Here is a 15111-nt window from a genome sequence, read left to right as displayed (position 1 = left end):
TAGTTGACTTTTAAAAAAAATATGATTATAAAGGCAGCATGCCTCTAGTCTGAAAGCTATGGGTTTTACTATCAAATAACTGGATCTCAGCTTAACTGTGACTGTGAGTCTCTTTCAAGTCTTTTTTGTTGTTGTTGAGACAGTCTTGCTCTGTTGCCCAGGCTGGAGTACAGTGGCACGATCTCGGCTCACTGCAACCTCCACCTCCCAGGTTCCAGCGATTCTCCTGCCTCAGCCTCCTGGGTAGCTGGGATTACAGGCACATGCCACCACACCCAGCTAATTTTTGTATTTTTAGTGGAGACGGGAGTTTCACCATGTTGGCCAGGCTGGTCTCAAACTCCTGACCTCAGTTGATCTGCCCACCTTGGCCTCCCAAAGTGCTGGGATTATTACAGGTGTGAGCCACCACGCCCGGACTCTTTCAAGTCTTATTTGGACATCTTCCATTTCATCACCTGAAGCAAGAATACTACTTTCAAGATTATTAAGTAAAAGACCTAGTGATACTACTGAGGGTTAAAACTGACAGCTACTGTTATTATTCTGATTCCTCCTTACTTTCAATCATGTGTGTCTTGCTGATTTTATCTAAGAAGCCAAATGCTTTTATAGCTAACAGATTGCCATGTTTAGGCACTTTCTGCTTCTCTCTGATTCAATCCTCCCAACTTTCCTGTTTGCCAGTCTTCACTTCAGCGTAGTCGAGTAGGTGAGGATTTCCCCACTAGGTCAGCTTCAACCTGCTCTGGGCCTGGAGAAGGAAACTTGGAAGAAAGTTGTAAACAGGTAGATTGAAAACTGTGTACTAATTTCAAACAGCACACTTCACTGTTTGCATTTTAGATTATTAATACCAGTTGCCCTTGTGAAGGCTCTGGGAAGCTTTTGAGAAATGTAAAATTAATATAATAATATATGAGCGTGTGTATGTGTGCCTGTGTCGACGTTTGTGTTGTGGTGTGTTTTATGATTAACTACCTTCTCAGTGATAGAGCCATGTTTATGTCGACCACTACCATATTTTAATAGAATAGTAAAAACGAGAGATATTAGGCCGACACAGTGGCACATGCCTGTAGTCCCAGCTACTTGGGAGGCTGAGGCAGGAGGATTACATGAGCTCAAGGCTGCAGTGCACAGTGATTATGCCTGTGAATAGGCACTGTACTCCAGCCTGGGCAACATAGCAAGACCCCCATCTCTTGAAAAAAAGAAAGGAGAGATACTAAATGAGAAATGTCTGATGGTTTTGAAATAGTTTCTCTTTGGTGACTTTATGAAGCAATTTTTAATGAGAGTCTGAAGGGAGCAGTGAGTTGTTTAATAAATTCGAAAACTCTGCCTTTCCTCTCAAATTTTGTTTTCCCAAATTAATACAAACACTGAAGTGTTTGGCAAAGCTTTGTTTTGATCTGATCTGCTAGGGAGAATTCCTTTCTGCTATAAGATGTGCAACATTCAAGACAGTTGATGTCCCTGGGAGTTCTCTTCAAATGGTAGCAGTGAGATGTGAAGAACCTTTTACAAACCCCACCTCTCAAATTCCTCTATGAGGGTGTGTGTGAGAATCATTTCATTTTAAGTTGCCATGTGATCCTTAAAATAAATTGCCCTAGGGTTGCCCATTAGAAAAAGTCAGCAGTACTCTGAGTTTTTCATCTGGCTGCCTAACGGTCTTGCCTCTTACGAAGATAACAGTTCAGATATGCCGACAAGAACAGTGGCGTACTCCACTTTTTGAGTCACTAGTGAACATTAGCTATGCCCCAGGCTTTTTTAATGCATCTCTCCAGCCCAGTTCCATATCTGGAATTACTTGTTTAATGAGATCATATTGGTGGTAATGATAAATATAACCCAGTTTTCTTCCTTGCTTGGATTCCATATTTTAACCTCTCACTAATTCAGAGGGTTGGAGATAAAATATTTGAAAACAGTAACAGTCTAATTCGTGGCAAAACTCTGATATAAAATCTTATAAAAATTGGATACTTGGGCCGGGCACTATGGCATATGCCTATAATCCCAGCTACTCCAGAGACTGAGGCAGTAGGATTGCTTGGAGCACAGGAGTTCGAGGCTGCAGTGCACTATGATTGGACCTGTAAACAGCCACTGCACTCCAGCCTGGGCAATGAGACCCCTGTCTCTTTTCTTAAAAATAAAAAAATGTATATTTAAATGATACTTTCTACCGTTTCTAGAACTTGGATCTTATTTTTAAAAGATTTTACTTTGGAAACACTCTAAGCTTCTAAGTTAATAATTTGCATCATGAAAAGCCTCAAGTTAGCTTGTGACATTATTAGGTAACATTCTGGGAAGAAATATTGTCTCTTAAATAAAGGCAGTGGCACATTTCACATAAAAAGCATACTATTCAAGAACGTAATCATACATTTTATAACTTTCAAATGCCATTTTCAACCAACAAAATTTAAGTGCCAATATCTTTTAATTAAATTGATGTGTTTTTCCTGCTACAATTCGAGGCTGCTGCTTTCTTTCCTCCTTGTAGTGCATTATTTTTCTGCATGCATTGTTTTTTTTTTTTCTAACACCTAATACAATGTTTTTTAAAAATACGCAGGTTACTTTGCATGAGTTTTGGAAATTGTTCTGTTATACAAATATGCATATCAAATAAACAGTACATTAAATTGGTGAAATAGATTCCTTCAGATAATTTGTTTAAAATGTTTCCAAAATGAAATGTAGAAAAGTATATTTTAGTACAAGTAATAATAATGCTTTTTGCCCATGTCATAAAAATATTATGACCACTTATTTAATTTGGGTGGAAAAGGTATTAATGACTGTATTTGAAATTAAAGGGGAAAAAAGTAATGTACTTTTGCCCAATACTGTGATTAATGAATGATTTCAAAATGTTAAAAAAGTAACTTTTGATTATATTTTTAAATTCATAATTCTTATTTTTGGTTAAATACCTTTGGGTTTTTGGATTTCTTTTCCTTCTCCATGCACAAAATAGTAATTTTGTCCTAACTGGACCTATAATTAATTTTAGCATTGTAAAAGCATTGAAATATTTTGTGATGTTTATTTCCAAAAGAATTTCTCTGCAAGCACATTTTTTGTGTAATATTCTATGTCATGGAAAAAAATTCTGAATAATTACTGCAATCTTAAAAACTACAGTCTTTGGAAGGACTTTATGTTTGTAAAGTCTTTATGGTTAAAAATGAAAAAGAAGTGATTATATTCACAGACAGTTTTTTGTGTCTTTTTCTTTCTCTTGACTCTTAGAAATTAATTAGAAATGCCAATTAGTATTTACTAAATTTTTTTTGGCTTAGCTTTTGTAAATGAAAACTATTGTAATTAATTCCTCAGGCATTGTGCTTTAAGCTCAGATTGCCTGCTACTAAATCCATAGAAAGCACATCACTTACTAGAAGCCCGAGCCTCATTGACCACTCTTGTTCCAGCTCATTGCTTTGCCTACCTCGCTACCACAATCACTACAAGCAGGCTTGCAGTGTGTTGACTCAATTAATAAGCAAAAGTAGAACATTTTCCAAAAGGCAGAATAGATGTAGACTCCTTCGAAATCTGATTTGCTTCTCAAAGTCTCTCTCCTTGGTTTGTAGGTGTAAAAGTAGAAGTTTTTCTGAGGTATTTATACTCGTTTTCTCATGTTTCTTAGTCAAGAGGAGTATGGCTTCACAAGATAACCTAATGCAGCTTGTTTAAAAATATGTGCTTTCCAGGGTGCACTGAGATCCCTGTTCAGTTCTGAATTATTAAAGTGGGATCAATCTTAAACTTTTTAAAATTTTTTAATTGTTTCATTTACCTACTTAACTAGCTTCCTTCCTAGTACCAGACAACAAGAGAAAAGTTCTAGGAATTTATTATTAGTGTGCTGTGGAATTCCAAGGCCAGAGGGCATTAAAACGAAGCCAGTTTATTTTCCCGATTGAAGTCAGACTACTTATGATTGGTATTATTTTCTTCAGATGCTTTTTTGTTTTTGATGCCTAGAATGCCCTCTTATTAGTGATTTTACTTATAAAATATTTTTTTAAAACAACTTTAATCAACATTTTGATGACCTATTGTACATTACATAAATTAATCATGGTTCCTTTTTCTAGGCAGCACAGATTGTGCTAATCTCTCTGTTTGAATTGAATACTCCTGAATTTACCATGTTACTTGGTGCCTTGCCAAAAACATTCCAGGATGGTGCCACCAAACTCCTGCACAACCACCTCAAGAATTCCAGTAACACCAGTGTGGTGAGTGCTTTGGTCACGATTGGTGCCTATGTGATGTCCATGACCTCTGCGTAGCCCTTATCTAGAACCTACTCTAATAGAATACCCCGTTTCCTTGTCCTCTTTCAGGAAATGTCGAGCATCCTGAGGATGGGGCCATCTTAAGCCCCAGTGAATGAATGAATCTGATATTTAAGTATGCCGTTTTTTCTCAGGTTGTTCAGTCAGCTACATTTTCACTAGGTTATCCAGTTAGTCATTCATTCACTGAGTTGGTCTTATTTTTCAACACTGGAAAGATGCAAGTGCTCAATTTTGTCTGTCACTCTAGCACACCCAACATCAATCATTTGACTCCAGGAGTGCCTGTATGATGATTATTCATTTTTGGTTTATATACACTTAAAATTGGCCTTATGATTCTAAGGGAAAAAAAAAACCATCCTGGGCAGATTCTACCCATTTATTTACATGTGGGTTAAAAGACCAAGGAAATAATAGAATATGTTCTATATACAGCCCTTGAATAACGATGCCTATTCTGCTTCACCCCAGGGCTCTCCAAGCAATACGATTGGCCGGACGCCCTCCCGACACACCAGCAGCAGGACCAGCCCCCTGACCTCACCCACCAACTGTTCCCATGGGGGTCTGTCTCCAAGGTAAGGTCACTTCTTTACTTTCCACAGAAGTAAAGAAACTAAAGCACCTTAATTGCTGTGCATCCTATTTCTAGATTTTTAGACTAAGCTAAATAACAAAAAGAATATTGAGTATCAAGAACTGTGGGTTCTAGTCCTCACTCAAATTGTAACTGTATAATCTTATGCAAAGGGGTTAACTTCTGTGGTAAGATGAGTGATGTGTGCTGAATGTTCTCTCGTTCTTGTAGCTCTAAACACTCACTAGTACCTAATAGTACCTACAACTAAAAGTTTGTATTTAGTACTGTTTTACATAGAATCCATGTAGAAGCTCGTTACCCATTCTGCAAGTGGCTGAACCTGAAGGTATTTAATCATCCAAGCCAACTTGTTATAGTCAGTTACACCAAGTCTAGGGTAGTTTTTCAACCAAGTAATCATTCTAAACATAGTTGCTATCATGTTTGAAGCAGAATGCTGCTCTGAAGGACTGTGATTTAGAATCTGGGAACTAAAATTGGATCAACATTGCATACTCTTGTTGGGACCGTGCAACTATTGGCCCTATAGAAGCTGAGGCAATGATTTAAAAAGAGAAACTGCTTTGTCTTGGGATCTTTAGGTAATACTTCACCATCTGACAAGAGCCTTTAGAAGACTGCATGGTGGCTTTAGTGACCCCCTCACATGGGCTGGGAGTTACCCATGGCCCCACTCAAAGCAGTTGCTCTATAGGCCAAAATTTTTAGAAGAGAGCCAGTGTCTGGACCAGCAAGGGGTTTGTCTACAGGATTAACTCTTTGGGATCACTAACAATACAAACCAGTAAGCTTGTGTCCTGAGCGCTGCTGACACCAGGATCTTAAAATGAAATGAAAATACCACAAGTATGCTATTTTCCCTTTAATGGGACCTTGTTACTAGGAAGATATCAAAACATAATTGCTTTTACATTTAGTTTTTTAAATGATCAAGAATCTCCCACACTTCTTCCTTATCACTGAAGGTTTCCAGTTCCTCATATCCTTTAAGTACTTTGGAACATAAGAAATTTGTGTTTTCCTCTTGGTGAAACAAAGTATTTTCTATAGCTATCTTATCTTGCTGTTTAGATTGCCCTTATGTTTACTCCCTCAAATTTCCCTCTGCACTATATTTAGGTAGACTGCAATGTGATATCATGTCTCCAGATTTGGTCTGTGTTGTCATGGCTTCAACAGGCTGTTACAATTAAATAATTGAGGCCAGAGACTAATGAAAATATGCTTGACTTTTGAATATGATGGTACAGTGGTGACAGTAAAATCATAAAATTATCTTTTCTAGTGGAGAAAATTATATGGAAAACTTGAATTTTCTGTAAATTGTTGCCTCTGTCTAGAAGAGATAGTTATGCAACATTAATTGGGAAGTCTTTTCTTCCATAATATACAGTTCATACATCTTATCTTTTAGTTATTGCATTCTTAGGGTGGCATATTCTTTAGTAAGTCAAAAGGGATAACTCAAATTAAGCATTTTATTATTTGGACTAATCTAAGTAAAAACTTGATAGTGCTGTTAGTATCATTCATCAGAGCTAAAACTGGCTAAGTCAATCTCCATGGGTCCTCAAGTCATTAAAAATTGTGTTTTTCAAGGTCATTATTCCTTCTTAATTGGCCTCATCTTAATTTGTATTTATAGTTACAGATCAGTGGAAGAAACAGAGAGATTTATTTTCAATATTCAGTAGTTCATGTGTGGTCTAAATATTTTCTTGTTATCAAATTCTTATTTAGGGAATTATTTATGTAGTTTCTTTCTTGGAAAAATATTTTTTTTAAACTTGCCATCATTCAGTGCGTAAATAGCCAGATGGCCTTAGCCAACTTGAGCTTACAGAAGAAATGATTTTTCTCGCAACTAAAACTGTCCAGCAGTGGGAAAAACTGCTTCATGTTATCATGTCACTAGAAATATTTAAATAGGCTACATATTTTCTAACAGGAAAATGATAAAAGAATTATTGCACTAAATAGAATTGACTAGGTTACCTCATTTAAGGAGACTACAGACAGATAGACAGATCTGTTGTATATAATCTCAGCTATTTTTCTGAGCATTGCTCTTAAAATGTTGATTTTCTGTGACCTGCCATTCCTTTGAGTTATCTTGACCAGACAGTGTTAGCTTTTTATTCTGTAGGGGAAAAGCTATTACCAATTATTTGTTTTCAGTCAAATTAATTAATTAATTAATTTATTTAGAGATTAAGTCTCACTCTGTCACCTAGGCTGGAGTGCAGTGGCATGATCTCTGCTCACTGAAACCTCCGCCTTTGGGATTCAAGCGATTCTTATGCCTCAGCCTCCTGAGTAGCTGGGACTACAGGCGTACACCACCACGCCCAGCTAATTTTTGTATTTTTAGTAGAGACGGGAGTCTCGAACTCCTGATGTCAGGTGATCCGCCCACCTCTGCCTCCCAACATGCTGGAATTACAGGCATGAGCCGCCACACCTGGCCTGTTTTAAGTCTAATTTTAACTGTCAAAATAAACTTTTTTTTTAGTCCAAAATTTCTATACTTGGATCATGATGATAGTGAGAAACTATTCTAAAATGATAAATCTGATAATTGTTTAAAAATATCACTAGTGGCCGGACACCGTGACTGATGCCTGTAATCCCAGCACTTTGGGAGGCCAACGTGGGAGGATTGCTTCAGCCCAGGAGTTTGAAACTAGCCTGGGCAACATAGTGAGATCCTGTCTCTACAAAGAATAAAAAATTAGCTGGACATGGTGGCACACACCTGTGTTCTCAGCTGCTTGGAAGGCTGAGGTTGGGGAGATTGCTTGAGCGCAGGACATGGAGGCTGCAGTGAACCATCATTATGCCACTGCACTCTAGCCTGGACAACAGAATGAGACCCTGTCTTAAAAACAAAAAATGTGTGTGTGTGTGTGTGTGTGTGTATATATATATGTGTGTATATATGTGTGTATATATATGTGTGTATATATATATGTGTGTGTGTGTGTATATATATATATATATATATATATATATATCTCACCAGTGAGGAAGTCATTTTTTTTAATCAACCCAGTAGTAGTAGAGATGCTGTAGATAATAGGTTAAACTTTTGTAAAACATTCCGTTAGACATCATTTCTGTGTGAAAGAATAAACATCCTATTACCAGCTAATACACAAATGCCACTTGGTATTTGGAGAAGAGATCTATGTGCTATAAATATGTGAAATACATATTTATATTTTACCCAATGTGATTTTACGGTAAATGAAAAACTGAGTTGCAAGGGGCTTCAGAAGTCATCTGAAGTCCATTTCCTTCAAGAAAAAAAAAAGTATATGGTGGTCCTTGCTCTGGTCTGCCATATGTTCTTGGCAAACATGTCATAGAGCAGGATGACTCTGTGTAAATAGCGTGTATGTCTCTAGCAATAGGAAGTAATTTTTAGTCATCTTCTTGTGAGAGGATCCAGAGTATGGATAGAATCAAAGTGGGGCTTAACAGGGAGACCCCACCCCACACTCGGAGGTGGGTGTGTCTGCCACTCCTTCCCCAAGCAGAGGCCCAGCCTGAGGTGTCACCTGCATCCCTCCTATGCCCTCACCTCCAACCCAGTGTGTGCATCTGACCCAGTGTGTGCCCCACACAGAGACCAGTGTGTCTTTAGGCCTCTGTATGCTAGTGACTTTGCATCTCAATGCCTTATTTTCCTTGTAAAGCAGAGCCATACCTGTGCTCAGGGGAGACTAGCATGCAGAGGCTCCTGCTGTGACGATGCCAGTGAATGCCAGTGGCAGGCAGGGCTGCTGTGTAGGCACCCTGGCACTGATGCCATGGACTCCACCCATGGCCTTACCCCACATCACCAGCCAGCCAGCTCCCCACTTTCCCAGTCTCTCCCTCCATCCTTTTGAATTGCAACAGTTGTTAGAACTCTCCTTCAGGGCCTCTGCAAGCCCAGGCACCCAGTGACATTTGTGAAGGGAAGGTGAATACCTGTGTTCCCCAGAGAATTTCAGTTCTCATATTAGGTGGTATGAGCAGAGGGATTTGGTTTTTACGACCCAGCACTCTGAGCTGGCCAGCTGAGACTTAACACGCTAGCCCTCTAGTGGTGCTACTGTTGTTTCAGAAGGAAACAGCTTGTGCTGTCTCTGAATGCCATCCAACTGGATCACAGCACCAAAGAATGCACTGCTCCACGCTGGAGAGCTCTGGTCAGAGTAGCACGGTCTCTGAGTCTTCCTGCTGGAGTCCCTCTGGTCCGATTTGAATTAAGGCCCCATGATTCTTCTTTGGTTCTTTCTAAAATAACTGATGAGTTAACTGAAAGTGAGCATCCATATTTTCTTGTGTATTGTGTTATGTCCTTCCCAGTGCATGCAGATACGCACACCCCCTCATACTGACATATACACACAGTCTCACGCATAGACACTCTTGGAATCTCATGTGATTTTAAGTAGTAAACACGTTCCATGTTTGGGAGGGGAAAGAATAAAGCAGTCTCATTGAGGACCAAATTGTAAAACAAAATTTGTTCTTTTCTCTGTATGATGAAGTGCTAATTTTGCTCTGATTAACTTTAATAGAACTTTGTCAAGGAAAGAAGAGACTAAGACACTTAGTGTGTAGTGCTTTCCTCCTCCCCTCCCCTTTGCTTTTTGTATTTCTCTCTCTGATTTTCCTCTTCTGATCACTGCAGTCGGTTATGGGGTTGGAGTGCCGACGGGTTAGCGAAGCACCCACCTCCCTTTTCTCAGCCTAACTCCATCCCCACCGCTCCCTCCCACAAGGCTCTCAGGCGCTCTTACTCTCCCAGGTAACAAGCTACCTGTCAAACTTGTTTGAGGTGTCACAATATTATTGCATTTCCAAGGTCGTCTCAGGTCTTTGGGAAAGCCTCTAAGCTGCCTCCAGTGTGGTCCCTTCCTTGGTGTCACATAGCAGGAGTAGAGCCTTGGTGAGAAGTGTGAGCAGGTGTGTGATCTTTGCCAAATCTCACAAGTATGGTTCCTGCTGTGTCACAGGGACAGATGACCCTTTATAAGCTGATCAGATTCATCACCACCTATTATTGTGGGCCTTTCTGTACAGTGCAGTGCTCAGCCCCCAGAAAGACCTCAGGAAATGCTGTGAGGTCAGCGTGGGCAATAGTGGGAGCAGTTTCCTTAGCATGCGTCTAAAGTGCAGAAGACATTCCCCTGAGAAGCCAAAAAGACCTCTTTCCCAAACCATACCTGTCACTCTCAGCCTTGCTATTGACTATTTGTAACTGATTTCTTTCCTAACATACTGTCATATGAGGGTAGTCTGAGCACACAGATCCAGAAAGGAATCCCCAAGAGGCAGGATAACTGTTACAGCTCACTAAGGATGCCCTGCCTCTAAGAAGGAGAAACGTCAGTCCCTTTACGCACCCCCACAGTTGATGCTGAATGCGGCATCATAGACACTGGTTATGCAACAATGTTATGAGTCTGGAAGAAAGGGTGGGCTTCCCTCAGATGCTGACAGATGGTAAATCTGTGGTACAAAGAAGGGTCCACATAGTACTGCAGATGTCTATTTCAGGGTCTCTTGGGGATGCTTTTTATAAGGTCCAAAGATCAGATAATCTCTTCCCTAGAAACCTGTTAGAGCACTGGGCAGTCCAGCTGTCACTGTTCTTTGTGAGATGAGTTTCTATCCTCTATAATAGAGGGTGTGATAGGAAAAGGGTTAAAAAAAAAAAAAAGACCTGTTACTTTTGAAATACTTCATAGATAGCTTTTGTGCAGATTTGCATTCTGACTTTTGTGGAATACAAATAATCTACATAGTGAAGCCAAAAACAGTAAATGAAATATTTTAACAACACCTTCCTTTTGAAGCTCTTATACCTCTAAAAGTCATTTCTAAAATGTACAGAGAACCCTGCGATGAATGTTTCTAGATACACAAGGTTAGGGCAAGCAGGCGAGGAGACGGCTGCCGTCTTTAATGTTAACAAAGCAGGTCACTCCTTTTTCTTTTTTTTAAGGTAAGCTGTGCCTCCAAGTGTAAGATCAGTTGGTTGACTATCTCCCAGTATGTTGACCTGTATTCCCTCATGGGCACTCAGCTTCACCACTAGCCAGCCATCAAGATTGCCCCTCCAGAGCACATCCCATTCCTAGGATCATCTTTCACATACATACACGATACGTGTTGACCTAACTCATTAAGAGAGAATGCTTATAACTTCTGTTGCCCATTGGAGGCAGGGATAGTTGACTAGAGACTTTTACATTTAGAAAACCTATCAGTTACATAAAACTAAGAGGGAATCTGTATGTCTGTCTATTTGCTCTGTGCCAAAATCCTATTGATTCCATAACAAAGAATGACTATCCTTATTCTATGCATTGTACCCTTTTCCTACAAAATGACGAAGAAGGCAGGCTTCTCTCTCCAGTTTCTCTCTCTTGGAGACCTGACCCCATGTTCTCCTCCCTCCCCACGACATGGATCCTTTAGCGGGCAAGCCCAGGGCCGCTTTCAGCTTCCATGTTGGGTGGCATGGCCTAACCTTAGGTCAGTGACTATTGGCTGATTAAGGAATTCTCCCTAATCTAAAAAACCCTAAGAGAGCCCTTCTGGAGTCTAACCAGAGTATTTACAGGTGATCAGGGCCTGACCTCTAACCCAAGGATTATGTCCTGGGGTTGTCTCAGGGCTGAAACAAGACAGGCTGTGGGGCAGATGGCAGATTGAGTTTCCCCAGGTCTCTTCTCAGTCAGCTGCTGAGGCCGTCCTGCTGCTCCCTCATATACTGCTTGTGAGGACACAGTATCTACCCTCCCTGATGATGGCTTCCATGGGAAGTTCCTTTTTCCTTTAAGTGAGAACTTAACAGATACTGATTTGGAAAAATATAATTCAAGCCAAAGCATAAAAATAGCAAAGAAAGTAGCATGGTCCGTTTCCTCCTAGAGGTAAGCAGTTATGCCTCTCACCTGCAGCTCACAGTTATAGCTTCATACCAAGGAGATACTTCAAACCCCAGGCTAGTGAGTCTAAAAGAAGACACCTTCAATTGTTCTTGGTTCTGCAAATGGTGCTCCTGAATTGGGAGTTTGAGTTGGTTTATAAATTGAAAGTGAGAAGGAGGAAATTACCTGGCAGAATCCTTTATTTTCTTATTTTAAAAAGAGGCTATTGTAATAGTGAAGTGATGTGATCTGAAATGAAATATTTTTAAGAAAGTTCAGGTTAAGAATAATGAGATGAATTATCTGAAAGCTGACATTATCTGAAGCGACATATGGAAAATAATATTGTGACATCCCTTAAAAAAACTTGAACGTTCCCCCAGACTTCCTCTTGTCCATCCCATCATTCTTTCAGTTTTTTGGATTTTTTTTCTTTTGCATGGGCTATGCTGTTATTTTTGGTTGTTGTGATTAAAAGTATTTTAAGGCATTTTTTTACATCTTGTATATATATTTTTTGTTTGAGTCATAATACTCAGTCTTTATATATAAAAAATAGTGTACTGGCCAGATGTATAAATGCCTTGTCCATACAAAAGCTAGTATTGTGATGTCCTCAGAAGGAGCGGGGGAGCCTCTGGCCCCTTGGTCATGCCTTTCTCACATCTAAGGAGTGTTGCCTCTTTGACAGACAGCCTTGTGAACATAGAAGAGGTTGAAATCTTAAATTCTCTTCAGGTTTTTTATTCTACCTCCTGTCAGTTTAGACATGGAATTTCAACAGCAAACCTGTTCAAGTTTCACATTTCTTTTTGTTTGATGCTCAAGTCAATCTTTGAGTTGAATTTTTTTTTTTTTTTCGTGAACTCTCCAAATATTCATTCATCAGGAAAGGTGGGTTTTATCTGGGCCATATTTGCAATTCTAGACAAATATAGCTCCCATCTTTGAGATTGTGGTCAGCTCTTGGGCTCTAGAACCTACCAGCACCAGCCCTAGAAAACACTTGGATCATTGCTACATCAAGCCAGTAGAGATCTGGCCACTCCAAGTGAGAGCTCTCCAAATCTTATCTTGCTCATCTGCCCAAACTTTTTTTTTTTTTTTTTAAGGCAGAATACTTAAGGAAGAGTATTTACTAAATGTTCATCATTTTTACATTACAGGAAACTCACTTTGGGAATGTACAGGATTGGTTGTGTTGCCCTTAGGAAGGTTACTTCGTTTCTTCAGTTACTACTCTTTTGAAGAACAGGAAGATTGCTTTTCTTTAGTCCTTAAACAGTGTTGCATGCTTACAGCCAAGGATTCTTTGCGTGTCCCTAGCAATCCTCAATATAGCTCAGGACTATTTTAAAAATTAAATTAGACGAATTCATCTGATCTTTTCTTGAAACTTACTTGAAACAAGTGACATTTAAACTAAGATTTTTTTTTTAACTTGCCCTTGGTTGACTGTTGCTTCGTGTTTTGCTTGCTTTATGCTGATATATCCATCCCATGCTTTTCTTTTATATTCTCAGGATGGTTTTTGTTCTCAGGATTCTTCCTGTTTCAGTGCACTTTCCAGACATCTAAAAGGCACTTGTTGACAAACTGCAGTGCACCAAAAAGGATTGTTTGGCTTTTTTGCTTCATTTCATGTTTTGCTGTGCCCAATGTCTATAAAGACAGCAGTCAATAACACTTTTCTGTGAACAACAAATATTTCTTGCTTTTATGAGGATTTTTAGATGTCCATCCAGGAATGTGACTTTTTATAAAATCTGCTTTGATTATAAAACTCCAAACAGAAGCATGTAGAAGAGTCTGATATTAATAGCAAGCTCCTGGGTGAGATGATGTGAGAGTTACTTTCTGGGCCTGTTCATAGGGTGGATCTGACTTTGAGTCTAGGGTTTTTTGTTTTGTTTTGTTTTAATAGGGTTTTATTTGTTTTCTGGATTGGATACCTGGGAGTATAACCTAGCCTTGTGAGGTCATTTACTTTGCTCCTTTGAAATTTTCTTATAGTACTAGCTTTATTTCCAACTGCCCATTCCTCTTAAGTTTGTACATTTGAGACCAGTAACAACCAAACTCCTTTTTTCCATCTTCAAAATAAGAAAGTTATTTTTCCACTTTCATTATCTCGTGCCTTCAGTCACCAGTGTCACTCTTTGAGTTCCTGCATTCTCGTGGTTACTGTTGTTTCCCACTGGTTTTTATTGAGTGCTGATGTAATGTGTTTGGCAGATTTAACAAAGAAGATGTGTAATTGTCCGGTGGTGGTACTCTAACAAAAGACGTCTCCTTTTCATCCCAAATCACCCAATAAACAAAACTATAAATATGTCTTATTCTTTAAATTGTGGGAAGTAACTTATGCCCATATCTCAGTTCTATGTATATGCCTCAATTTAAGAAATAAAATATTTTTTATCTTTAGCATGCTGGACTATGATACAGAGAACCTGAACTCTGAAGAAATCTATAGTTCTCTACGTGGAGTTACAGAAGCCATTGAAAAGTTTAGTTTTCGAAGCCAAGAAGATCTGAATGAGCCAATTAAACGAGATGGCAAAAAGGAGTGTGATATTGTAAGTATCCCTAGGCTAAAAGAGAACTCTGTATGAGTTAAATGACAGATAATGAGACTTCTGAACACTGACCATCATGATTACTGAGCTTCATCATTTTTATCCTGTAGTTAAAATAATGTTTTCCTTTTAGTTTTAGTTGACATGTAATAATTATACACATTTATGGGATACAAAGTGACATTTTGATACATGTGTAGAATGTGTAATAATCAAATCAAGGTAATTAGTACATCCATCACCTCATTTATCATTTCTTTATGTTGGGAACATTGAAAAATTCTCTCTTCTAGTGTTTTGGAAATACACAATAAACTGTTGTTAACTGTATTTACCCTACAGTACTTTAGAGCAGCAGTCCCCAACCTTTTTGGCACCAGGAACTGGTTTTGTGGAAGATAATTTTTCCACAGACCAGGCCAGGTGGTGGGAGGATGGTTTGGGGATGATTCAAGCACATTACGTTTATTGTGTACTTTATCTCTATTGTTACTACATTGTAATATATAATGAAATAATTATACAACTCACTATGATGTAGAATCAGTGGGAGCCCTGAGCTTGTTTTCCTGCAACTAGTTGGCCCTGTCTGAGGGTGCTGGGAGACAGTGACAAATCATCAGGCATTAGACTCTCATAAGGACCACACAGCCTAGATCCCCTCACAT

General features: G+C 39.1%; 1 protein-coding gene across 11 annotated transcripts in view; it reads left to right on the top strand.

Annotated features, from left to right (window-relative positions):
* The window catches only part of CLASP1 (cytoplasmic linker associated protein 1), a 302429-nt gene that overhangs the window by 248255 nt on the left and 39063 nt on the right, over nucleotides 1–15111 (top strand). For 10 of the 11 annotated variants that reach the window (XM_055380544.2, XM_055380547.2, XM_055380541.2 and 7 more), the window contains 3 exons: nucleotides 4125–4268; nucleotides 4803–4909; nucleotides 14293–14443. In XM_055380544.2, coding sequence (XP_055236519.1) covers nucleotides 4125–4268; nucleotides 4803–4909; nucleotides 14293–14443 — 402 coding nt within the window. Of the gene's footprint in view, nucleotides 1–4124; nucleotides 4269–4802; nucleotides 4910–9616; nucleotides 9734–14292; nucleotides 14444–15111 lie in introns of all 11 variants that reach the window. The other variant, XM_055380539.2, reaches the window with a different exon arrangement.

Source organism: Gorilla gorilla, chromosome 11, assembly GCF_029281585.2.
Source record: "Gorilla gorilla gorilla isolate KB3781 chromosome 11, NHGRI_mGorGor1-v2.1_pri, whole genome shotgun sequence".
Lineage (NCBI taxonomy): Eukaryota > Metazoa > Chordata > Mammalia > Primates > Hominidae > Gorilla > Gorilla gorilla.
The sequence above is the reverse complement of the archived record's forward strand: the minus strand, read 5'-3'. Positions and strand labels throughout refer to the sequence as shown.